General features: G+C 36.1%; 2 protein-coding genes across 4 annotated transcripts in view; one reads left to right on the top strand and one right to left on the bottom strand.

Moving 5' to 3' along the window:
• Window positions 1-22,085, top strand: part of PHKB (phosphorylase kinase regulatory subunit beta) — a 198,366-nt gene that overhangs the window by 13,116 nt on the left and 163,165 nt on the right. For all 3 annotated transcript variants that reach the window (XM_057375670.1, XM_057375669.1, XM_057375668.1), the window contains one exon: window positions 9,401-9,476. In XM_057375670.1, the coding sequence (XP_057231653.1) occupies window positions 9,449-9,476 (28 nt within the window). In that variant the 5' untranslated portion in view covers window positions 9,401-9,448. The remainder of the gene's footprint in view (window positions 1-9,400; window positions 9,477-22,085) is intronic.
• Window positions 11,751-22,085, bottom strand: part of NETO2 (neuropilin and tolloid like 2) — a 32,223-nt gene continuing 21,888 nt past the window's right edge. The window contains exons 8-9 of the mRNA XM_057375672.1: window positions 18,675-18,788; window positions 11,751-15,727 (exon numbers count right to left, since the gene is read on the bottom strand). Coding sequence (XP_057231655.1) covers window positions 15,147-15,727; window positions 18,675-18,788 — 695 coding nt within the window. The 3' untranslated portion in view covers window positions 11,751-15,146. The remainder of the gene's footprint in view (window positions 15,728-18,674; window positions 18,789-22,085) is intronic.

The following is a 22,085-nucleotide window of genomic DNA, read 5'->3' as shown; positions in this document are numbered from 1 at the left end:
TATTTATTAGGCTGGGGATCTTTGGTTTCATTGTTTTGTTGTCCTTGTACCTGAGGCCAAAATTTAGGGCAATGCTATATTAGTATTAGTTCCAGTTGAAAATATTCTGAAACAGAGTCAGTGGACTTAAGGACTCCAATAATATATCTTACTYTATTGTACTGTCATTATTCAGTGCRGGGATTAAATTCTTTGTTATCCTTTAAAAAACTAGAACAATGCATCACGTAACTGTGGAGGAATTGTAGCTCGGCACAGCCTTTGATTTGCCAAAAACATACAATTACAAATTTCTTTATTCTGCAATCATGAGCTAGTATAAACACCGGAAGACAGGAACATGTTTCTTTCATCCTCCCTGTAAGCCGCAGGGAGCACCAAAGAAAGTAATCTGGTAGCTAAAATGGRTTGCAGAGGACTGAGAATTGGAGGAGAACATTGAGGAGGAGTACAGATAGTTTTGCAGGGAAGAAGTTTAATTAGGACTGGGTTTCAGAAGCTTTGATGTGCACCTGTACAAATGTATGCTTACATGTCTTATGTCATTATAATCAGATGCCTTTAATAGACCTTATGAAAGCTAAACCTGCAGTGATGATTAGTCCTTTGGYAAATTTGGACAAATGCATCAGAATTTATGAGTTTTTTCAAATAACTATTTTTGCAAATATAACTGAATTTGTGGTTCCAATTATGCTTTTAAAGTTTAAAAAGCATTTCTATAAGACTATGCTCTCTGATTTAACAWTGTCTAAATTACAGAGTCTTGCAGTCTTCCTTGCTCAACATAGTTCCAGGGCAGCCTCATTACTTCTTTTCTGACCTTTGTCTGTGAGTTGGTTCTGAGATARTGCCCTAGAAAGCTTCAAGGCCAGTACATCTTTCTGATTTAACAGGATTCCCTTGGTGTTCCAGGCTTTTTGGATTTTTTTTTTCTCTGAGTTATCCCAATGAGTTGTACTTACCATAGCACTGCATTCAATAGCTGAACTATTGAAGTAAAAATTATTACAAAAGGACCAGTCATCCTTTCTAGCTTGGTATGTAAAAACTAGTGCAGAAGGTATGTCAGTGGTTTGTGTCTGTATCCTTTTAAGACTCTATGGCAACACCAAACAAAAGCTGTTTCTCTAACCAAAATTTATATTGGTGATYATAGGAATAGCTTCAGACTATAAATCAAATGCATTCAAAAATTGATCGATGCTTAATAAATCTCTATTGTCTCGACAACTTTATATGCTAAAAGGAAATTTTTCTTTGTATAAATATTGGTGTTTTAGAATTCAAACTTCTTGAAATGAGTGCTTCAGCGGAACAGCAAGATCAATTATGTAATAGTGGGTTTTTATTTTAGCAGAGGTTAAAAAAAAGCCGATGTACTGAAAACTACTCATAGGATTGCATCATCCAAGTCTGAGATATCTATGGATAAAAGTTACAATTACCTTCTAGTATATCTATTTTCTGTCTCCTCTAAATCTGAGGCCATATTCTATAGGAGGAAAGCAGYTTGACCCAAAAATCTGTGATGTGTTATTTTCTGTGGTGCTGTCAGTCGCTGCTACGTCAGATGGGGAAGCTGGGGCAGAAAGGTCTGCAGTGAGCTGACTTTGCAGCCCTGTCTTTTCTCACTGCACACTTTTGAGGAGCTTTCTCCAACTGAGTTGCACAGATAATGATTGTTCGTATCTTTCTGCCCTTATGTGGACTTTGGCAAGTGTCRCATTTTTCCTGTGTCTGCTTCAAATCTATAAAGTGTGTTTACCAGCACCCTATAAATTCTAGATCTCTTTTGACTTGAAAGAGGCAGGCAAGGAGATGAAACAGCTCTTGCTGATAAGCTGTTTATTGTCATGTGCTTTGTTACTTCAGCTTTCTTTTTATGGCCTCTCTATAGTTTGTAGCTTATCTGTAAATAATGCTGAATCAAGAAAAAGATAACAGACAAATTGAAAAGGGATTGGTTTTATCCGCTTTTTCTTTAAAACATAAGATACATATTTTGGGGATTCTGGTGCTTAGGATATACTGCTTCACAGGGCACAACTTGGACAGATGTGATAYATGGTGCTTTGCCAAAACAAAGACTGTAATATTCAACTGTCATCTCCAAACCCTATGTTTTAAGTTTGGAGAGAGTAGCATTGAGACAGGCTTGTTTTGTCAGGGCTGTCTGGAAATAAAATCTTCAACGTAATAGTGGTAGGAAATGTTATATTGTAACTGTATTAGAGCAGCATTGGTAAGTATTTTTCCCAGGAAAAAGATTGCAAAATCCTATGACAAAAACACATGAGCAAAGCATCACTGATGCACCTCAAAAGACAGAAATAATGTGATCTTTTGCTTGGTGGTGCAGATATGAGTAGAATAGGGTCATGTGGGGCCTACAGGARAGAGAAGGAAGCCTTGTCCTGTACCAGTTCCTTCTGCTCTCTGTAGAACCTCCTGCTGAATTTCCCAGAAGCAGACAGATGCAGGTGAAAAGTTTGGGTGTTTTTGTTTGAGATTTTTGTTTATCTAATACACTTTTGCCAAAAGGGGCCATGTTATTCCATGGTCCTGTGGTGAGAAAGCAAGTGGGTTTTTACAGCTTATTTTCCTTATGGAGGTAGTGATATTCTGCAGAATCACTGCTCAGTCTCCAACTTTCAGGTTATGACCCTGGAGGAGCAAAGACCCTCTAAGCTATAAACACTCCACAAACTCAGCTGTCAGAGTCTCTGTGGAGTTGATCACTCATAGGAATAGCAGGTGGCAGCACTATTGCAGGTTTGCTGCCTTCAACAGCTTCTACRTTGGGCAGCTGCCTGCTTTGCTTGTACCTAGAGCTCTTTCTCCTCTTTGGCTAGAACAGGAGTTTTTATCAGCACCTGAAAATAAGGATTTCATTCATCATATGGAACAAATAGTTTCTACACAGTCATTACTTTTGTGACTAGATTTATCAAAGATAGTATGCAGCTTACACAAGTAACTGCTCAGTTGAATAAGTAATAATATATCCCTTATCTCTTGTCAAGCAGTTTCTTCAGTTGAATGAAACTTAATTRCCATAATTAATTACAATATTAATTATTGCACTGTGTCTTATTTGAATGTTGTCACTAGCAATAAATGTAGAAGGGCTTGAGAATCATTAGGGAATTATTTCTACTAGATTTTATATGCTTCTTATGTTGCTCTTAAAAAATACCAATCCTCAAATATTTCCAATAGTAGAGCAGTTTAAAATCTATTATATATTTAGTTTGTTCTCTTGATATTTACTTTGAAAAAAGAATCTGTTATTGAGGTATGTTTTGCAAGGATAGGGATCATCTCTGGAGTTTAGAATTTCTATTCCAGTCCTCACTTTCCCAGGGAGAGCAAAAATGTGTGTGTAGCCTTTTGAGCCTGTTGTGGCTCMGGATATGCAGCAGTGGAACTTGCAGCCTTTCATCTTCTTTTTTTAATCTGCTTTCATAGCCACAGGTATAAATGAAGATTTTTTTTTCCATTTTCTCTAATTTTCTGCTTAGTTTCTACCAAAGCAGACTCTTCTTGGAGGCTTGGAATAATCCATTACTAAGATCCTTTTTTATTGCAATGTTATGGGTTTTTTTTTCAACAGGGAATGGACTGTTTTGTTCAGTATTGCAGTGTGAAACTTCACTTCTTACTGGAAAGGCTGCTTTATTTTCCACCTAAGAGATGACTGGGCACTAGATGTGGAGAAGAGCTGAGCAAAAGTTAAAAAACAATAGATTTTAAAAAAATCATTTAATAGATCTGAGCCAGTAAAGGGAGACATTTCAATTTAATATCAAGTATAGTCACTGACCCTTGCTGCCATTCTCTGTGACATTCCAACCTTTATAGAATTGTGTTGATTTAAATTGAATCAAAATTCAAAGTTACTACAAAGTCAGAATTTTTTTATGATGCTGTGGAGAAAATGAGTTTGTTCTTTTCCGGGCCCTTTTCTGGTTTTTGCTGGGTTTTTGGTTTTGTTTTGCTGACTTTTTTCTTCTGAAAGACAAAGGGAATACAATTCACCTGGCTTTGTTAGCTGCCTCTGGTTCAGAACAGAGTTTAGTCATTCCTGTTATGCTCCTTTCTGTGTCAAACAGCTGAATCTATTGTGTGACTTCTTTCTTTTGCACTTCTAGTATCCTCTCTGTTAGAAGTGGGAGGAACTGTGCCCAAAACCAGATGACACAACTGTACTGTTGGCCAGGAAATGGCAGTTTAAGCAGTAATTTGTTTACAAATGTTTACTCCAGAAGAACATGACCAAAGTAATGAATGCCACCTGTTCATATGCTGCCAAAAGCTACTGTCAGCATAATCCCTATAGCAACAACAATGCCAGTATTCTGGGTGCAGACAAATTGAAAAGACCTATCACTCATGTACCTGGTGTATTTGCAATTTTGTATGGATAGTTATTTCAGATTTTTTAAAAATCTGAATATAATTTACTCCCTGATAAATACACTCCAATTTCTCATATCTCAGCATGTGAATAAAAGAAAAAGTAGAGAGAATTTGGACAAGAGTCATGGCTATGTAGTCAGGATCCTTCTAATGTCTTCAGCTAACATTTTGGGAAAAGTTATATTTATTTACCTACTTGCTGTTCTGGTTGCTCACTTTGGTTGGTTTTAAATGTAATTTAAAAAATCCTGATTGAAACTTGTCAGAAGCATCACGTCCTGCATTATGAAAGGGACACTGTGCTCTGGTTTTGTTCTGCACTTTCTTGTTTATATGCCACAACACCATTTTATTGGTTTTTTAGCACAAATGAGGGTAGTGGTTCCACTTTGCCCACAGACAGCAGGAAGTAACCGTATGTATCAAAGTGGAAGGTAATTAATTATTTGGGAACTGGGTAACTTCTGTCCATTGCTGGTTTTTTTTTTCTTTCTTTCCCTCTAGCCAGGATAAACTGCTTATTTGTATGTTGTTTATTAATATTCCTCTTTCTTCACTGTTGTTTTGGTTTTTTTTTTCTGTGCTGGAAAAGTAGTTCTGGAAAATTGCCAGAGCTTGTTTTGGAGGAACATATAATGAGGAAAATGCAGATTCCTGTTAGTGATGTGCAWGCTGTCTTTTTTTCAGGAGCAAACAACAATCTAAAGTTGAAATCCTAATGTGAATATTTCATTTTGGCTGTGACGTTTAGAAGTAAAACTGAATTTTACAGCAAACTGGTATTGTCACACCATTGGTAATATTTAGGGCAGACAGTTGCATTTTTTTACTGCATTGATTAAATTAAACACATTGAAAGTGTTTCAACAAAGAAAACACAGATAACAATGGCAGAACTGGGAAGAAAAACCATGACTTTTGGAACTTTGCTTTATCCATATCCCAGTCSGATCAGTATTATTTTGTGATATGGYTGTAGTACAGTTGTGTACTTAAAATTACAGTCCACAGCTGCAGACAAAATCTTGAAATTGTTTAAACAGTTGAAKTAGAAAGGCACAAACATGAATGCACCTTTACTCACAACCTTTACTGAATGATTTGAGTCTGCCAGTGTAATAGCTACAGGAATTAGGTACTCGACTCTCGAGATTCTTCTTCCATGGCAATGCTATGACTTAGTTATTACCAGAATATCTCATCACTGCAAGTAAGTTTTTCCTGTCTGTTCTTTGCTTATTTACTTTGCCCTCAGGATGCTTTGCTTGACCTTAATGGAGGAACAGAAGCCTTTCAGTTTTATGCTTATCAGGATGTAAAGATAGTTATGCTCTTACTTTGACCACTGTAAGTCGTGACAAATCTTAATGAAATAAGTGAGCTATATGAGTTCTGTAAATGAAATTACAAGTATTTATCTTGTCTCCCCACTCAGTCTTGCTAGGAACATGAGAAATCTGGATGCAGTAAATAACCTTTCCACAAAGGTGGGAAAAATAATTAATGTAATTGTAAAGGGGGCACGGCATGCCTTTTTTCTTGATCCATTTCTACTTTGCCCCYTTGACTTCAAAACCTGAAATGTACATTAATGTAGCAATTCAGTGAACTGTGGTCTAGTGCAAGAATTTTCTAAAAGCTTCTGTTTTGGTAGGGSTGTAATTGAGGCATCATTCTTTCTTCCGGAGTAAGTCAGAATTTAGAGAAATATATTTTGTGTTCTCTTTCTCTCTGTATGAGCTATGTATCCAGCTTAAAGGATTTATTAAAAAGCCTTTTCACTTGTTTGTGTTCAGGAGAGAGGGGAAAAAAAGTTATTTCTTTGATGTTTCCAAGGCTTTCCACGTAACTGGATTAAAATCTGAAACCATGTCAAGCAAAAGCTGTGACAGTAATGTACCCTAATTTGTCTCCCTGAAGATTGATGTGATGGGTTATTCAAGCTTACCTCTCTCTTCAGTTGTTTGAACGTCTAATTTTTAGGTAGTCATGCATTATTCATCTTTAATGCTGATAGTAAGCTGCTRATAACAGAAAATATCTAACTGCTCTGTGACATTTTCCACAGTATCCTTCTTTCTCGCCTATATACATACCTTTTTAAAYTTAGGTTGTCCAAGATGAAAATATACATCTTTTAAATCATATGTGTGCATTCTTACAGGGCTGCTGGATAACTGTTTAGCAGATTGTCTCTCGTGTTTGTGACAGATATTAATGGGTTAGTATTTTAAATTATTGCCARGGAACATTCTTATGCTTATTTGAGTTGGAATATGAATTATTATCTGCATAYAGACAGCAGAGAGCAGCAGTCTGAGCCTGGTCAGATGGTGTGAAGGACAGGGATAGCAAGTAATTTCATAATCAACAGCTTTAATGGAAGATGATACTGTAGAAAAAAGAACTGGCTGGCTTTGGCAGATATTCAGTCTGAGGGTACTTCTGTTATTATTTAAGCTAACACTGACATGAAACTAATGAAGATACATTTTTTAGATGTGCTGTGTGCAGATATTACTGGACACATGGCCCCATCTGATGAGAAAATAGGTTTAGCTATTTTYTAAAATGTTTGCTGCTGGAGCAGGCTAAAGAGGACAACATTCTTGAATAATCAGATTTGTCTGCGCTTAAGAGGTTTTTTCCACTAGAAATGAAGAACTTGGTCGTTTATCTACTTTATGCCCCATCAGGATCATGTGAGATGCATYTCTGCAGCCGACTGCTACAGTGTAAAGTGTTTAGGGGTGTCAGGAAAATGAGACCCATAGATGGGTGATAAACTTCACTGGTAATAAATGAAGCAAATCATGCACTAGAAGACTGGGGTGTTTCAGTGATGCTGTAGTGTTTCTGAGCTCTAGAAAAGTAAACTTATTTTCAATTTTCAGCTTTATATTGGTGTTAGTGAGACACATGAGTTACGCCTTGGGTTACATCCACAATTCAGTTTTTCAGCCCTTTGTAGGCTGTGGTTTGTAGTATCTGTTCTGCTACTTCTGTAACCTAACCTTTMTTTGTTTGTACTTTCCTACCTAGCTTTTCCCTTTCTGTGAGAAGTTGTGACAAAGATTTTCTTCCAAAATMATTTAAAAAATAGTAAAAATAAGCATCAGATCAGATGTGGTGTTTTGCTTATGTAGCTTGGCTGCTGGGAATAGAGAGCCTCATTTCATTTAATTTGCTAAATCGTCTTTCAGTTGTTCAATTCTAGGCATTAGCCATTAATATTCATACAAAGTCTTCCTTAAAAAGGAAAAAAAATCAATATGCACATCTAACCTTAATAACAGGGGTTYGCTGTTAATCAATAGGATCACTAACATAATGAATTACCCTTCAAAATAGCACTCTAGACGTTTGGCTCCGTCTTGCAATCTTTCAGCTGGAGTATGCTTTTGTGTTGAGAAGTATTTCAGTATGTTCAGTGAAGCTAATGTCTGTTATTCATAGGGCATCCTGATCTTGCTTATACACTGCATCTCGTGGACTATATATTRGACCCTAGAATTTGACTCCTGTCTGAAAAAGAATCAAATTTTTTTCCYCTGGATATATCATACTGGGTATTTCTGTTAAGATTGGCCTGGGGCCCGCAGGCAGGATTGTCATTCATTTCAAATATTCTCCCACCAGTCATGGAACAGCRTCCATGATGAAAGAAGGGAACGTAGCCCCATGGCTGGGCAAGAAGGAGACTGGTTATTACATCTTCAAATAACTGAAGACAAGTGGTTCTGCTTTGATGTAGCCTTGGCTTTCTGCCAGTTCCTTCAGTCCTTGTCAGTTCTCTGTAACTCAACAAGGCAACCAAACAAACTGCAGTTTCTTGCAGTTTTAAAGAAATCATTTTTCATTATACTTCCAGTCTTAAGTGACTGTTCCTTATTTTTTGGATTTTTTTTGGCAAGATTAATTTCCATGTGGCCCTATGGCAAGGAATAGCCATGAAATCCAGATCTCATTCACATAAAACTAAATTCAATTACATACATTTCTCTCAATAGTTTTGGTCCTTTTACTATCCCGCTGCATATTTTTGTTTGTTTTTAAATGATGCAAAATCTATTAAAGAATAGGAAAATTAATGTAGAATAATTTTTTTTCCTACTTCTTGCTGATGTTCCCCTAAGCCTTGAAGGCTACTTCTTACCTTGAGCTCCTTGTTTGGTGCTCTTGCTAAATTACAGTTGCTAGCCTTTACTTGTGTTCCTGAGGGGAAGAGACAGTGCTGTAAAAGAAGTGGGGTTATGCTTGTTATTCCTCTTGCTGAGCATTAGTATTTGTCAGCTGCAGTAGTGTAACAGGTGGTGCTAAAATGTCATTAAATCCTGATGTTACACATCTGGCAACTTGTAATGGAAACTGTTCTCTTAATGTATGTAATGCAGCTTTTATATGTTTATAAATTGGCATTTAAACAAGGTATTTCTTAATTTTAAACACGGTCATACAATGCTTAAATCTACTTCTTATAGCTCTTGTGGGCAAAATTCCACATTTGCTTCAGAGAGCATTTTCACTTATCTCAATAATTGAAGGGAAGTTGGTACAGTTAAAAAATCCAAGCGCACCAAACTGTGTGTTCTAACGATTTGTGAGTCATGTTTCGATTCTGATAGTTCAAGGAAAGGATGTCTTTTCCTTATGCTAATATCTAYCCTTGCTTTTACTCTGATGGACAAAATGCAGTACAGTAAAGCTTTCCAAGTCTGAAGCTTTACTAGTTCTGGATCTTCAAAGAACTTAGCTTTCTTTTATTACTACTTCTCTTGCACAGATTTGAGAGCTTGTGTTCAAATATATTAAAACAGACAATGCAGAAATGTCTGGAAGAATGTGATAACCTTAGGAGTCACACAGAGCTCTAAAAATKACCTTATAGATGAGATTATTTTAAGTATCTGTTTCTTTTGGTTTGTTTACTATATGACTGAATTATACATAGATATTTTGTGGGTTTTTTATATTCCAGAATTCCCTTTACTGTTAAAGACAACATTTAATGATGACAGAAGATTAAATGGGCTGTGCTGAATCTTTTGCCTTTGGTAAGTGCAAAGCAAACATCTTCACTCTACTAGATCTCTTTGTTTTTCATTACTASAGAAAAATTAAAATTATTTGACTTGGCCTCAGGCCTTCAATTGCTCTGTTGGGTTATTAAAAATACAGTGAAGAGCCAGTAATGAGCAGTATTCCTTATGTACCTTGGCTGTTTGTTCTTTACAAATAGAAGATTGATTACAATGGTTAAGAGACTTGGGATTTATTGACTTGTCTTCTTGGAATTTTTTATCTCATAATTGCTTTCAAGATTGTTTTCCTGCTTTTCTCACCCCCATTAACCACTGAATCATCTTTTTCTATAATAATCAGTAGTAGCTAAGAATGCTAGCCAGTAAATTCGGTCCTATCAGCTGGCTTTTTCTAAATTATTAGGAGTATGGAGGGTGCTTACTGAAGTGAGGGAACCTAAAATATTGGTAAGGTAGAATTCTGGGCTTTGCTGTCTTGAGGGTAATTTGACTGCATTGAAGGATGAATTAAGCACTGTGTCAGAAATGTCTGATGGYTAATATCTGACTGTTTCCCCTTTTGTATTTTAAACAAAGAACTCTTTAATTTTCAAGTCCTTCCCTGTTTCTGCAACTAGCTTAAGCCCTGCTTTATTCACAGGTGAATGTAGTAGTTATTACAGACGTGTTATGAGCAAACCAGGAGCAAACTAAATCCTCTCACAAAAAAACACAGGCCCTTTTAATGCTGATATTACTTCCCCATGCAATACTAAACCTTGAGTATTAGAACACTGATGTGCTTTGCTCCAGTTTAGCCATATTCAYTTGAGGTTAAGCAGATAATCCTGTGAGCTTTGAGTTTTCTTTGTATTCTCTCACTTCTCTGGTGGAAAATCAGCTGCAGTATAGTCTCAGAAATTAACATAGTGCTTTAACTCTGAAATGCTGTGTTTTAATGATAAATACTTTGTAGTATAATCCTTGCTCCTTAATAACAATTGGAAGGAAGACAGAAGTAACTTTATGTAGGTGATAATGAACTTTGAGACTAATTATAAGTTGTAATATGCATGTATTTCTAGGTATAAATTAATAAAATASTGAAATAAATATTAGCACATAAAAGACATCTAGGAAACCTGTGCTTGAGATGAGAAGTAATTGTTCAGGGAAAAGTGTGTGATGTGCATCAAGAGCATGGGCATTGAGAGCTTATACCCTTCAGGTATAAGGATTGATTCAGCTTTCAAACCAGAAAATTATTTTGAATTTTTGAGGTGTGTAGGTCTTAGGTACTATTATTTAGTTTTATTTAAACTCTTCCTTTTTCTTGAAAGTCATTTGGCATGAAGCTTTTGGGGTTTTCTCCAGTATACAAGTTATTACCATAAATTATGAGGTGGTAGTCAAAAGGTGTACAACGACATCAAGTTCTTTGTTTCTCCCTGAGCCTGGCTCTGTAAGAACAGACTTATAAAAACTAAGCTGTTTTATCTGGTATATGGTAGATTATCTTCAATAGTGAGATAAGAGGAAACAAGTTGACCATTCAGAAATTACTGTTGTTGATCTATGAAACAGATGGAAAAAGATTTTTGTTAAGCTGATTGTGTGAAATGGAGTGTAGCAAAGGAATTTGAATATGAAAATAAACTTGCTTTCCATAGTGACACAGAACCACATATTACAGCATATTGACATGTGATTTGTACATTTATAAGGGGGATTTGTGTACAGAAATGCTTATTAGCTATCACAGGAATGATTCTTGCAGTTGCAAAGATAGTAGCTTTTATATTGTTAGATTGAGATGGGTGCTGTAAATAYTAATTTTCAAAACCTGAATCAACTCATCCAGGTTTTTTATTTTAAAATCCTTTCTCCCATTACAATTAATATTCAGTTTTAGCAGTGTGGTCTCAGTGTAAAATCAGCTTATCTTTCAGGCTGACATGGATTAGGAATCTTGTTTTGATAAACAGTCTATAGACCTTCTGAGCAATCATAGRGCTTATACGTCAACTTTGAAATAAGGACATGTAAAAGTAAATGGACTTGAGTGAGTTTTACTGTGAACAGATATATAGAGCCTGACCATACAGGAAGCTCAAACTGTAGCTGTGGTTTGGTACATCCACATTAATTCAGTTCCATTTCAAGCAGTAATTTACTCGCCTTCCTAGATATATGTGCCTTTTTTTTTTTAAGTAATTGATTTTTTTTTTATTTTACTACTTGTGCTGTTGGTATCCTTTCAGATAAAGGATTGTACTTAAATAGTTTGGAAAATTAAATGTTGTGATCAGTGATATAAGAACCTTATTTAGGGACAAATTTATTTTACAGATAAGACAAGCCTTTTTCCCTCATTCAGCAGATTTGTAGAATTCTTTGTACCAAGTGGAAAATAAAGCAGTGTATTTTAATGATATACAGATTCTGGGAAGTGTTCATATGACAAGCACCTTTTCTTGTAAATCAATGACAGTTCTTTYCATAACCCTTCTTTGTATTGTTTTAGTAAAAATAGCCATTATTGCAATATGCCATTATAATCTGTAGATGCTATAATGTCATCTTGTCTATAGCAGACATTAGAATCTTGTGCATTTAAAGTACACTTTRGTATTTCTGTGATCACTGAGGAGTCAGGAACAGCATTAAACCCGAGTTTCCTGTGCCACTGTCATCTCTGTAAATGCAGATGTCTCCTCACAGAACTCACAGGAGTTGTGAATTACTGTCACTTTTATTTTCATGTTGGCTGTAGGTTTACTTATACAATTTTCATCAGAATTCATTCTTCATGTTMGGTAGCTTGCTTAGATAGTCTAAGCTCCTATGATAAAAGGTAAAAATGAATTAGAAATACCAAAAAGTAGCCAATGCTGTTGGTCTTTTCCTGGTCAGTGTGTGTCTAGTGAGTGTGTCTTTGCTAARGAGCATTCAGTGCTAACAGAGGGTATTGCAGATATGGGTACAATGGAGGGCAAAATTAGGATTCTCCTAGAAATGTATGAATTTGGGATAGGTAACATGGAAATAGGCTATTAGGACTTGGATATTGCACTAGTATGAACGGGGGTATTTCTCACTAATGCCCCAAAAAATTTAAAGACCACAACATCAGCTTCAACCGGATTGAGACTGCCAAACCAATACTAGATTCTTTGCTTAAATGTCAGCTTTCTGTACTGTGATACCAAGCAGTCTACCAGTTGGTTTTTCTCTGTAGTGAAGGGAATTTGATTATACTGAAAGGGGAATTATGCCTCTAATAATTATGAGTCATTCCTCAAAGCACAGCTCAGTAACTGAACTCYACCTTGCCATGGGCTCTACAGGATTATTGGTTTTTAAAATACACCATGGGATATTGGAAACTGTTACGGTCAAAAGCCAGGACTGGTTGAGGGAACTCCCTTGTGTGCTCTGGGGTAGCCAAAAGGCAGCGGTGTTCTGACCATGTAACCACAAAGCTATGACAAGGACAAATATTTTCAGGCCATCTGGGAATTTCTTCAGTTTCTCTCTTCTCCACAGACTTGGGCTTTGCAGGCTTCCTATTTGTTTTATTAGTACAGGTTTACTGTTCAAAGACAACTTAGGGAAGAGCAGGGATCATATTTTTAGCACACAAATATACCTTAGAAAGAAAACTTACTCATGCAAACCTAGCATTTACAAGATATTGATCAGAATGACCAATAAAAAACTATGTATTACTTGTTGAAAGAATCTGGAACTAAMAAACTCACAAATAACGTGTCCTTTAGGTCATGGTGGGATATTTATTCCTGAGATCAGTGAAAAGTAAATAAAATCTACTAAATGTTTTAATTATTCAAAAATTTTCAAGTCAAAATTAACTAGATTTTTTAAACACTTATTTTCTGCATGTAGTGCATCTAGAAATAAAACCCATTTTCTTTCTTTCAAATTGAAACACATTGTAGGACCAGCCCAGAAACTGACACCAGGATACAGCCTTATGGGTCTGGTACATGAGCTGATTGAGTTCTTTCTAGACATCAGACATAGCTGATTTTGAAGTTGGGGAGTGTTGAAGAAACTCAATTCCCTCCCTTTTTTYCCCCCCCTTAAATGTACATTTTCAGCATTTGTAAAAAAAAAAACAAAACAACACTTTATCATTCTAACGAAAATCTGTGATTATAGCTGTTGCTCATCTTTTATTTTAAATATTTTTTTAGTTGCAAGAGTTATATGTTAAGACATTTTTGGGGTTTTTTTTGTACTACAGCCAACACAAGCCCCATGGTTTGACATATATCTGTAATTAAAGGCTATGCCAAGTGCAAGCTGTGGGATCACCTTTAGTCAAAGGTTTCCTGTAAACAAAATTCCTAAATAAGCTCAAACTACCCAGGGYAGGCTAATGTGGAAGTCATGGTAAGTATTCTTGGCAAATTGTGATGTGTGCAGCAGCAACTGCAGGTTATTCAGAGTTGCTAAGAGGGACACTGTAACAAGCCTGCTGTACAGGTGCTTGATTTGGATTTAAGAAATAGTCTGTGCAGTATCAAACTATATAAAAAGCTTAAAAACCACAATGAGAATATAATTTCAAAATTTTTTCTATATTGTAAAAATTTTAAAGTTAGGTCCAAACCACCATTAAAAAAGGTATGAAATGTGCAATTTTGCAAGTGGAAATAAGGGACACAAGAAGGATTCTGTAGGGGTTAATTAAAGTTGCTTTGTGATTTGTTTCCAGTACCTTCACATACCCACCAATCACACAGACCTCAGAACAGTTCTCTTCAGGCAAGTAGGACATGAGCTAAAAGTATCATCACTGATTTCAGTAGGGAAGATTGGCTGCAACATGGAGTAAAAAGCTATTTTAAGAGACAAATGTACAGTACAATCTATTTATGTAAATACTTGGAAAACTCGGGAACAAAATTGTTTCCTAAGTACAGAGCTGTGAAATCAGTACGCCATATGGAGCTATAATATATGGCAGAATATTTTAAAATCCTAAACCTTCTTGAAAGAAAACTGTTGTAAAAGTCTGCATCTAGAATAAAATGACTACTCRCTTGTGTTTTAACTGAAAGCTGCAAAGATATTTCTAAATGTACTAAAATTAATATAWCYTGATATTGTTAAAAGGCAGTAACCCTTTTCACRTATTYGTCACAAAGCATAGACGGTGGAAATGATAATTAAAGGCAAGTGAAACAGATGGCTGTAACATAATTCTTGAGTCTTAACTGGCACTTAACACTAACTCTACTTTCAATTTGACAAATACAATAAGACACCTATGTTGACATACATGTGGTGCACTTAACTACTTTTATTTATGCAAGTGAGGTATTAAAATTGTCTTGAAAAGCAGACATCTAAAGAAGAGAAAATGGTATGAAGAACAGAATAGTCATTGTTTTCAGTGTTCAATGATTAGTAGTTGTAGGGTTTTTCTTCCAACATCCGRTCTTATAATTTCCATGCAAAGCCTCCATCTTACTCCTCCACTAGGTAGCTTGGGAAGAGGGGAGGAGAGCCACCATTTTCCAGCAAGATTTATGAAGACTGGTTTTGTTTTTTGAAATGAAGTATAAGCTAAAAGTGTGTGCATCTCACACGCTGCATATGGTACACTTTTAATATTTACACTGTCATTGTACATGAGCATTTTGTATATACACCAATACCACCTTCAGCAGGAAGTTAAAAGTCAATAGATAATGAACCTTGTGCTGTATCTTCCCTCCCTCTAACATAAATTTCACATGGAATCTCCTCCATCACCCTGTCTTCTATGACCTGCTCGGGGCAGTCGTGAGCTTGCTTGAAAGTGTAAGTGCTTTTCTTGAATGTGCTGTTAAATGTTTTCATGGGCTGGGGCTGCGCAAAGTCATTGCGGAAGGGCAGTTCCATGGAGCTCAGGTTGGTCCTGCTCTGTTTGATATTGGAGCTCTGGGAGCCACAGTGGTGGTCRTGAATGCATCTGGAAGCTGTTGAAGGGCGGCGCAGTTTCTGATAGTTTTCAAGTTCCTCTGATAAATCTGCYAAATCTGCAGAAATTTCTTTGTCCCTCAGTGAAAAGAGTTCATAATGTGGAGGATCAAATACTTCYTGGAAACCAGTTTTATTGAAGGCAGTCTTGCAAGCCATAACCTTTTTGCGAGGTTGCTTTACTTGCACTAGAATTGAAATGATGAGAAGAACTAAAACTATCCCTGTCGTGATGCCAATGATTGTCCCATGGGTTTTGGTGATTTGTTCAAACAATCCAGTTCTTTTCTTTTCTGCAAAGAAAAAAATATTATGACAAGACATTTATTAATTTCTGCACTTTTGATAATGCATTTAAATAAATCAAACCGTATTGTAATTGCCATGCAAGTGATAAAATGACTTAATGGGGCTGGAGACCAGACCTGTATGTCAATGGGATTTGTCTAATTCCCTGTCATTAGTGGCTACCATATGACAATTCAGTGCCAGGTGSAACTCTGTGAACCAGAGCATGCTGACTCAGCTGGGGTGTGACTTCCAYCCTGAACCTTTACTGACCAGTTCCTATTCCTAAATCCGTGAGTTAAATAGGCTTAAATTAACTTTAAATAGGTTAAATCCAGCTACAGATGATGCTCCTCTTATCAAGGTTTGTTTCTGCTGGTAACATTCCCAGTGATGTCAATAGAAGGAAACCTAGTTTTAAAATTGTCTAGTTCTTTAAAAGTGATACAAGATAGAAGAATGACTGTGCTGTTTGTTTTCACATCTCTTGGAGATGTAATGGCCATGTCTGTCGTGTAAGTCTGTTATACCTAACTCATCACAGGGAGCTTTGGCACAGCTATATTCCAGTTTCAAAAGTCCAGTAATCAAAGTTAGTTGAAAAAACAAAAAGGTGGGGGGGATGCCAACCAACCCCAATCATATGGAAATTTTGGCTAGTACTTCATGTGAAAACACACAAGATGGCAGCATCAGAACAAGATGGTTTTCCATATTTAAAATTCTTATTTGAAGATTAAAGATTTCCACTTGGATTTCTGTTCCATAAAAGTTCTTGTCCTAGGGCACTGAAAGATTTCTATACTGCAACATTTGCTAGTGGGAGAAAAGCATTTAAAATCATGCAGAAGAAAATGTAGTAGCCAAAATCTTGCAAAAATACTTTCAGATACCTGGCTCCTGGCATCTATGAACACGTGTGTTAGCACCTAAGTATTACACACAGTGCATGGGGAGAGTTATACACCATCAGGTGTTATTTGAAACAATCCATATACTATGCAGAGATTCCAAGGAGCTGGCTAATAAGAAATTACATTTCTGCTTCAGAGCTTCGACTGTTGACTTAGAGCTGCATTTTAACCTTTGAAGTGAGGGAGGAAATCTTCCCTTGTTCTGCATAGCTCAGATCTCAGTGTTACCATCCATGGTGGGAAGTATGAATTTCAGTGCTATGGCAGTTGTCTTGTGTGCATCTAGGTTTCTTATTCTTGCTGGATATTTTAATCAAAAAGTTGTTTTGCAAAAGGTGATGTCTTCTCCAGTCTCTTAAAATAAATTGCACACAACTGACTTCTCTATCAGTTTTTGTGTTACAGGGCTTAGGCATAAGTAGGTCACAATATGCTCAGATTTGTGTAGCTATTGATATGGACTAAATGAGAACTCAGGGTGCCTGCAGGAACTGAACACAATTGTGAGCAGCTTTCTTTTTAAGGCTAAGTATTGCTTGTTTGGTTGCATCAGTCTCCCTTAGCTGGCAATGTGGATCTAGTCTTCAGTTAGAAATTCAGCTGCCTCTTAATTTCTGCTGTGCAAGCATTACAGTAGAATTTAGATTGCATCCAGCATGAAACATGATAGGTTGTTCAGCACCATATACAGCAATTTACAAATATTGGGAAAGACAATTTTTTTGGAATTTTTTTTAATACTGCAGTACTGCACATGAGTGAAATGTGGATTCTAGGGGAGAGTCTAGAAAGCAGTTGGTAAAGATGGGAAAGAAATCTAGAAACTGATCTTAAGAGGGAATGTTGAATATTATCAAAGGTACGGATTGTTTTGAGGAAGCTTAGTTTTACATTGAAAACTTGGGAGTTATGGATCAGTTTTGTTAAGTGGAAAACTTCCACAATGTACCTTACATTAGAATATCTATTAGTGGTGGGAATTTCGTTGTTTACCCAAAATGAAATTAAAAAGTTGGGAATTTTTAAATGTTTGTTTATTAAAAAATGCAAGTAGGATTTGTGCATTGAAAAGACATTTTCTTTCAAGATTTTCTATAGAGAAAGTTTTGACCCTTTCTGCAGGGTCAGTTTCTCTTTGAAATGGAATACATATTTACATCTGCTGGAGTTTTGTCTTCAGACCCATTGATGCCATTCTTTTTGTCAAAAAACCCCAACCAAACAAGCTCAAGTGTTTTTGTTCTATTGTTTTCTTTAGCAAGAAAAATCGTTGACCTCAGATCAACAATTTCTGACAACTGAACTATTCTTCAAGCACAGGAGAATGYTTGTGCTTTAACAGAATAACAATTTACTCAAATKATRAGAATTTTTCCTATGAAGCYTGATATTGAAACAAGTCYTTACTGTAATTGTGATTGTTTAAATAATATTCCCCAACCCGTGTTCTAGAAACAGCAATTTACATGYGTCTGTTTTTGATAGGTGTTTATTTATGCTTCCTAATAATTCCTCCTTCCTCCCATCCTTTCTCACACTGTATACAGCAGTTGAATTTATCCTGAAATAGCCTGTGATTTACAACTAAAAAAATGTTTTAAAATTGTCTTTGAGGATCATTGCTTCTACTTCTGCCCTGAGAGATGCTTTCTATGCTTGAAACTTGTCTGYTTTTTCAGCTCTTTATTTTTATCTCTAAGAGGTATTACCTGTCCCTACAAWCCTTGCTTCAGTTAAAGTTTAGAAATAGATAGGATGCAGCCTTAAAAATACTAAATTCTATTTCTTATCAAGCTGATATCCTTTTAAAATAGASAGTATATGCTGAAGAGGAAGAAATTTTGTTAAAAGCAGTAAGATCAATATTCAGGATGCTTACATGTGTCCTGAGTTTAAATAAAAAAATTGGAAAACCTTCCTGAGATTAGTAGAATAGCTGTCTTCAGCATATTTCCAGGAAAAAAGACATTTCATGACTTTCTTGAAAGGCAAACTGACCAGCCTAGCTCACAAAGGCTGTGGTTTGCACTATATTCACCTCTGCAGTGATTCTCATCCCAGGGGTATGCACAGTTCTGAATGCCATTGCAGACTAAAGAATTATTGATGCACATGTTGCTATGGCAGAAGTAAGTGTTGCCTGAGCAGGGAGCTGCAGGAGAGAAGAGAAAGAAAACATTCAGAATTTCCAGTAACTGAAGCCTTGTAATAAAACTACCAAGTTCCTATATTTGGATTTTTTAATATGCATTCTTCCTCTCTGCCTCAAACACAATCACTTTTCTTGCACGTCATTATCTGATGCTATTCTCTCTCTTCATGYGATTGTTTTCAGTGCATTATCAATGCTACAAAACCAATTCTTGCTCCAAATGGGTAGGTAGCAAATAGTGACAGTCACAAAACACAGATAATGGCAGAAGGCTTTAGTATGTGTCTTTAAAAACTTAATACTTAAAAAWCGCATGCTCACCATCAATTATATATTTATTCTACACAGCATCTGCTGTGTAGATGTTGTGAAGCAGTCCCTGAACAGCTGCATTTTAGAGCCCATTAATATCTTAAGGCAAATCAGATTTCAACTTGTGCAGGACTGTTTCAGTAATTGCAAGAGATTTCAGTAACTGGARGCATCTAAGTCATTCCTGCTTGTGAATCAAAAGCTCCTGGATCCTCCTATTAGAGCTAATGCAGGGATTGAGAGAGTACAGTTTAGCTTTTTATCTATCTATCTATCTAGATATAATCCGAAATTTGGAGATAGAAATTAACTAAAAAGCTGCCCTGTATGTTTGTGAGTACTTGTTATAGCTCCTTGACATTAAAAAAATATATATTAAAAATAGTAATAATTCTTCTCAGGGTGTAGTATAATGTACATAGGGAATTATTTATGAATTCAGGGCACTGGACAAGAAATGGGTTTTCCCTTTCTCTGTTTCAGCAATGTGGTATTTTTCATTATGGTAATGTCTGCTATTAGTTATATATTAAATTCTACTATTTGATTTCACAGAAGGGATGTGTTCTTGAGCAGTCTGGATTCTCTGAAATATAGTGGGAAACCCAAGGGCTTCCCAGCAGCACAGGGAATGACTTCTCCTGAATGCTGCCTTCCCACTTAGTCCTTCTGTTAGGCTTGAGAATCTCAGTGACAAAAAGAGAAGTTATGCCTAAGAAAAAAAAGAATTCAAACCTTAAATTCTGAATCTGCATTCCTAAATTAAATATGTATTGTCTTTCCATTGCTTACTCCACTGAATTTTGGTAATCTACACTCATTGGGTCTTTCCATTGCTTACTCCACTGAATTTTGGTAATCTACACTCATTGGTTTTAAGCTTTTGTATCAGCTGTTAGTGCTTATCCCTAACAATCTGGCAAGAAGTTCCATTTAAGAACTTGCCTTAATTGTAGTGCACRTGTGAACACAGAATGTATCTGGAGTGTATTTTGGAACAGTTCATCTGTGTAATTTCAGTGCTTAAAAATGTCATGGTAGCTATCACATCAGTTCCTTGCTCAAGTGGGTGGAGAATTTAGCTGTTTGGAAAGCAGATCCAGTCAGAAGAATACTGCTTTAAAATAKGATCAGTCCTTCAGAAGGTCAAGATCAGGCCCATTCTGTCAGGTCATAATGTCAGACACATTCCCTTTCTTATTTTCCTGAGCAGGTGAGTTTTTTTTACAGTTGTGTATTTTTGGATGATGCATTCTGTGGTTGTTTCTCCATCTGCCAGCACGGTCTCTATTTTTGCATGTTGGTGTAACCTCCAGCTTTTTGTGGGCGCGGCTTTTGTTCACAGTTCATGAAGATGGGACAAATGGACTTGTTCTCCTTTTGTCTGTTATTTGGGGAGTTTGAAGTTCAAAAGTCACAATGATTGATCAGTTCCAGCCTTGGACTTCAAGGACATAGCTGGACTCTTCTCACAACAGCTGCCCAGAAGTGCAATGTTCACAGTGCTCTTTGCATCCAGCATTACTCATGTATTGAATCAAGCCAGAAATCGAATACATTGATTTTTCCCATTGCTGTTAGCTGAATTACTTAGAGAAATCTGCAAGCAGCATKAGGTGTGTGTTAGGTGACTGTCATGCACTATTAGTTCATTTATGGAAATCTTTCCAGAAATATCGATCGTTTTCATGTTTGGCCTCATATAATTACAAATCATTAGCAAGGTAGAAGAGAAAGATAGCTTAACAATCTGAAAATAAGATATGCTCAGATTCACTGTTTTTAGTTAGAAAATTTGCTTTTGACTAGCTTACATAAAAATACCTAAAACAATTTCCAGCCACATACTTTTCAATGACCCTGTCCAAGAAAGGCARTATCTCAAGTAAACAACAATAAACACTTACCTTTGCAGATGGTCTTCTGCCAATGACTGTTGAGTTGCTTTAAACTCATAAATTTGAGAAGTTATCTGCCTTTAGGAGTATTTAGTATTTCAACCTCTTACAATAAAAAAAAAACCCACAACTCCCCCAAAAAATCCAAACTCAACAAYAACAAAAAACCCTCTCCAATATTTATACTATAAATAGATAATTTCCCTGGCAAAGTTCATAGCATTTTCTAGATTGAAAGCTGGAATAGCTTCCACCATCACYAATGTTAATAATAATTGTATTGAAATAAAAGCTACTGGAAAAGCAGTTATCAATTTTTGTAAGTTGTACTTACAGCTGACATTTATTTAAATTCACAGTATCTAAAGTTTATTAAAGCCTCTTGTAGGTTAAGCTATAGACTAGCTTGAAACATGCAATTGTTCCTTACTACCATATATTCAAAGTAAGAAAGAAGCTATTTCTACGTATCTGTTACTTTAGAAAGMTTGTTTTACAAAAAGTAGCTTTTCTCCTATGTTAAAGGTTCTGTTTGATGGAACAGAACATAAAATCTACCTGCTACCTGTAACCAGAACTTTCTTGCAASGTAGGGACCTGGATCTCGTTCAGGACTGGCTACAGACATGTTCTGTTAGAAAAGTTATTTGTCAGCAGATCTGCACTATTTATTCTTCAAGCAGAACTTTTTCGAAAACCTTTAGCTCAAGCATAGGTCTGATTGCCTGAAATAATTTGATTTCATTTGATTCAGCTCTCCCCATGCATCTCAGATCTGCTCTGCAGTTCTSAACTTAGTTTGCTTTAGTGCCATTTATTTTCAGGTTCTGCAATGTGGATGGTATTGTCCTCTGTATATATGTCGGGCAACAAAATTCCATTAAGCTCAGGGTGAACACACTTAAAAGGAAAAAATCTCACCAAAAATCTGTTTTAAAGAAACATCTTAATTTACAATGAGAATAAGATCTCTATCTCTAACCCAGGCTATGGAATCCAAACAAWAATCCAGATGGCATTTACAACTCTGCTTTAATTACAGCATTCTTGAATGAATTTAACTGYTTATCTATGGTTGTACAACACA

Source organism: Malurus melanocephalus, unplaced genomic scaffold (genome assembly GCF_030028575.1).
Source record: "Malurus melanocephalus ecotype Western Australia unplaced genomic scaffold, MMel_1.1 scaffold_254, whole genome shotgun sequence".
NCBI lineage: Eukaryota > Metazoa > Chordata > Aves > Passeriformes > Maluridae > Malurus > Malurus melanocephalus.
Note: the sequence above shows the minus strand (reverse complement) of the source record. Positions and strands in the feature narration are given on the sequence as shown.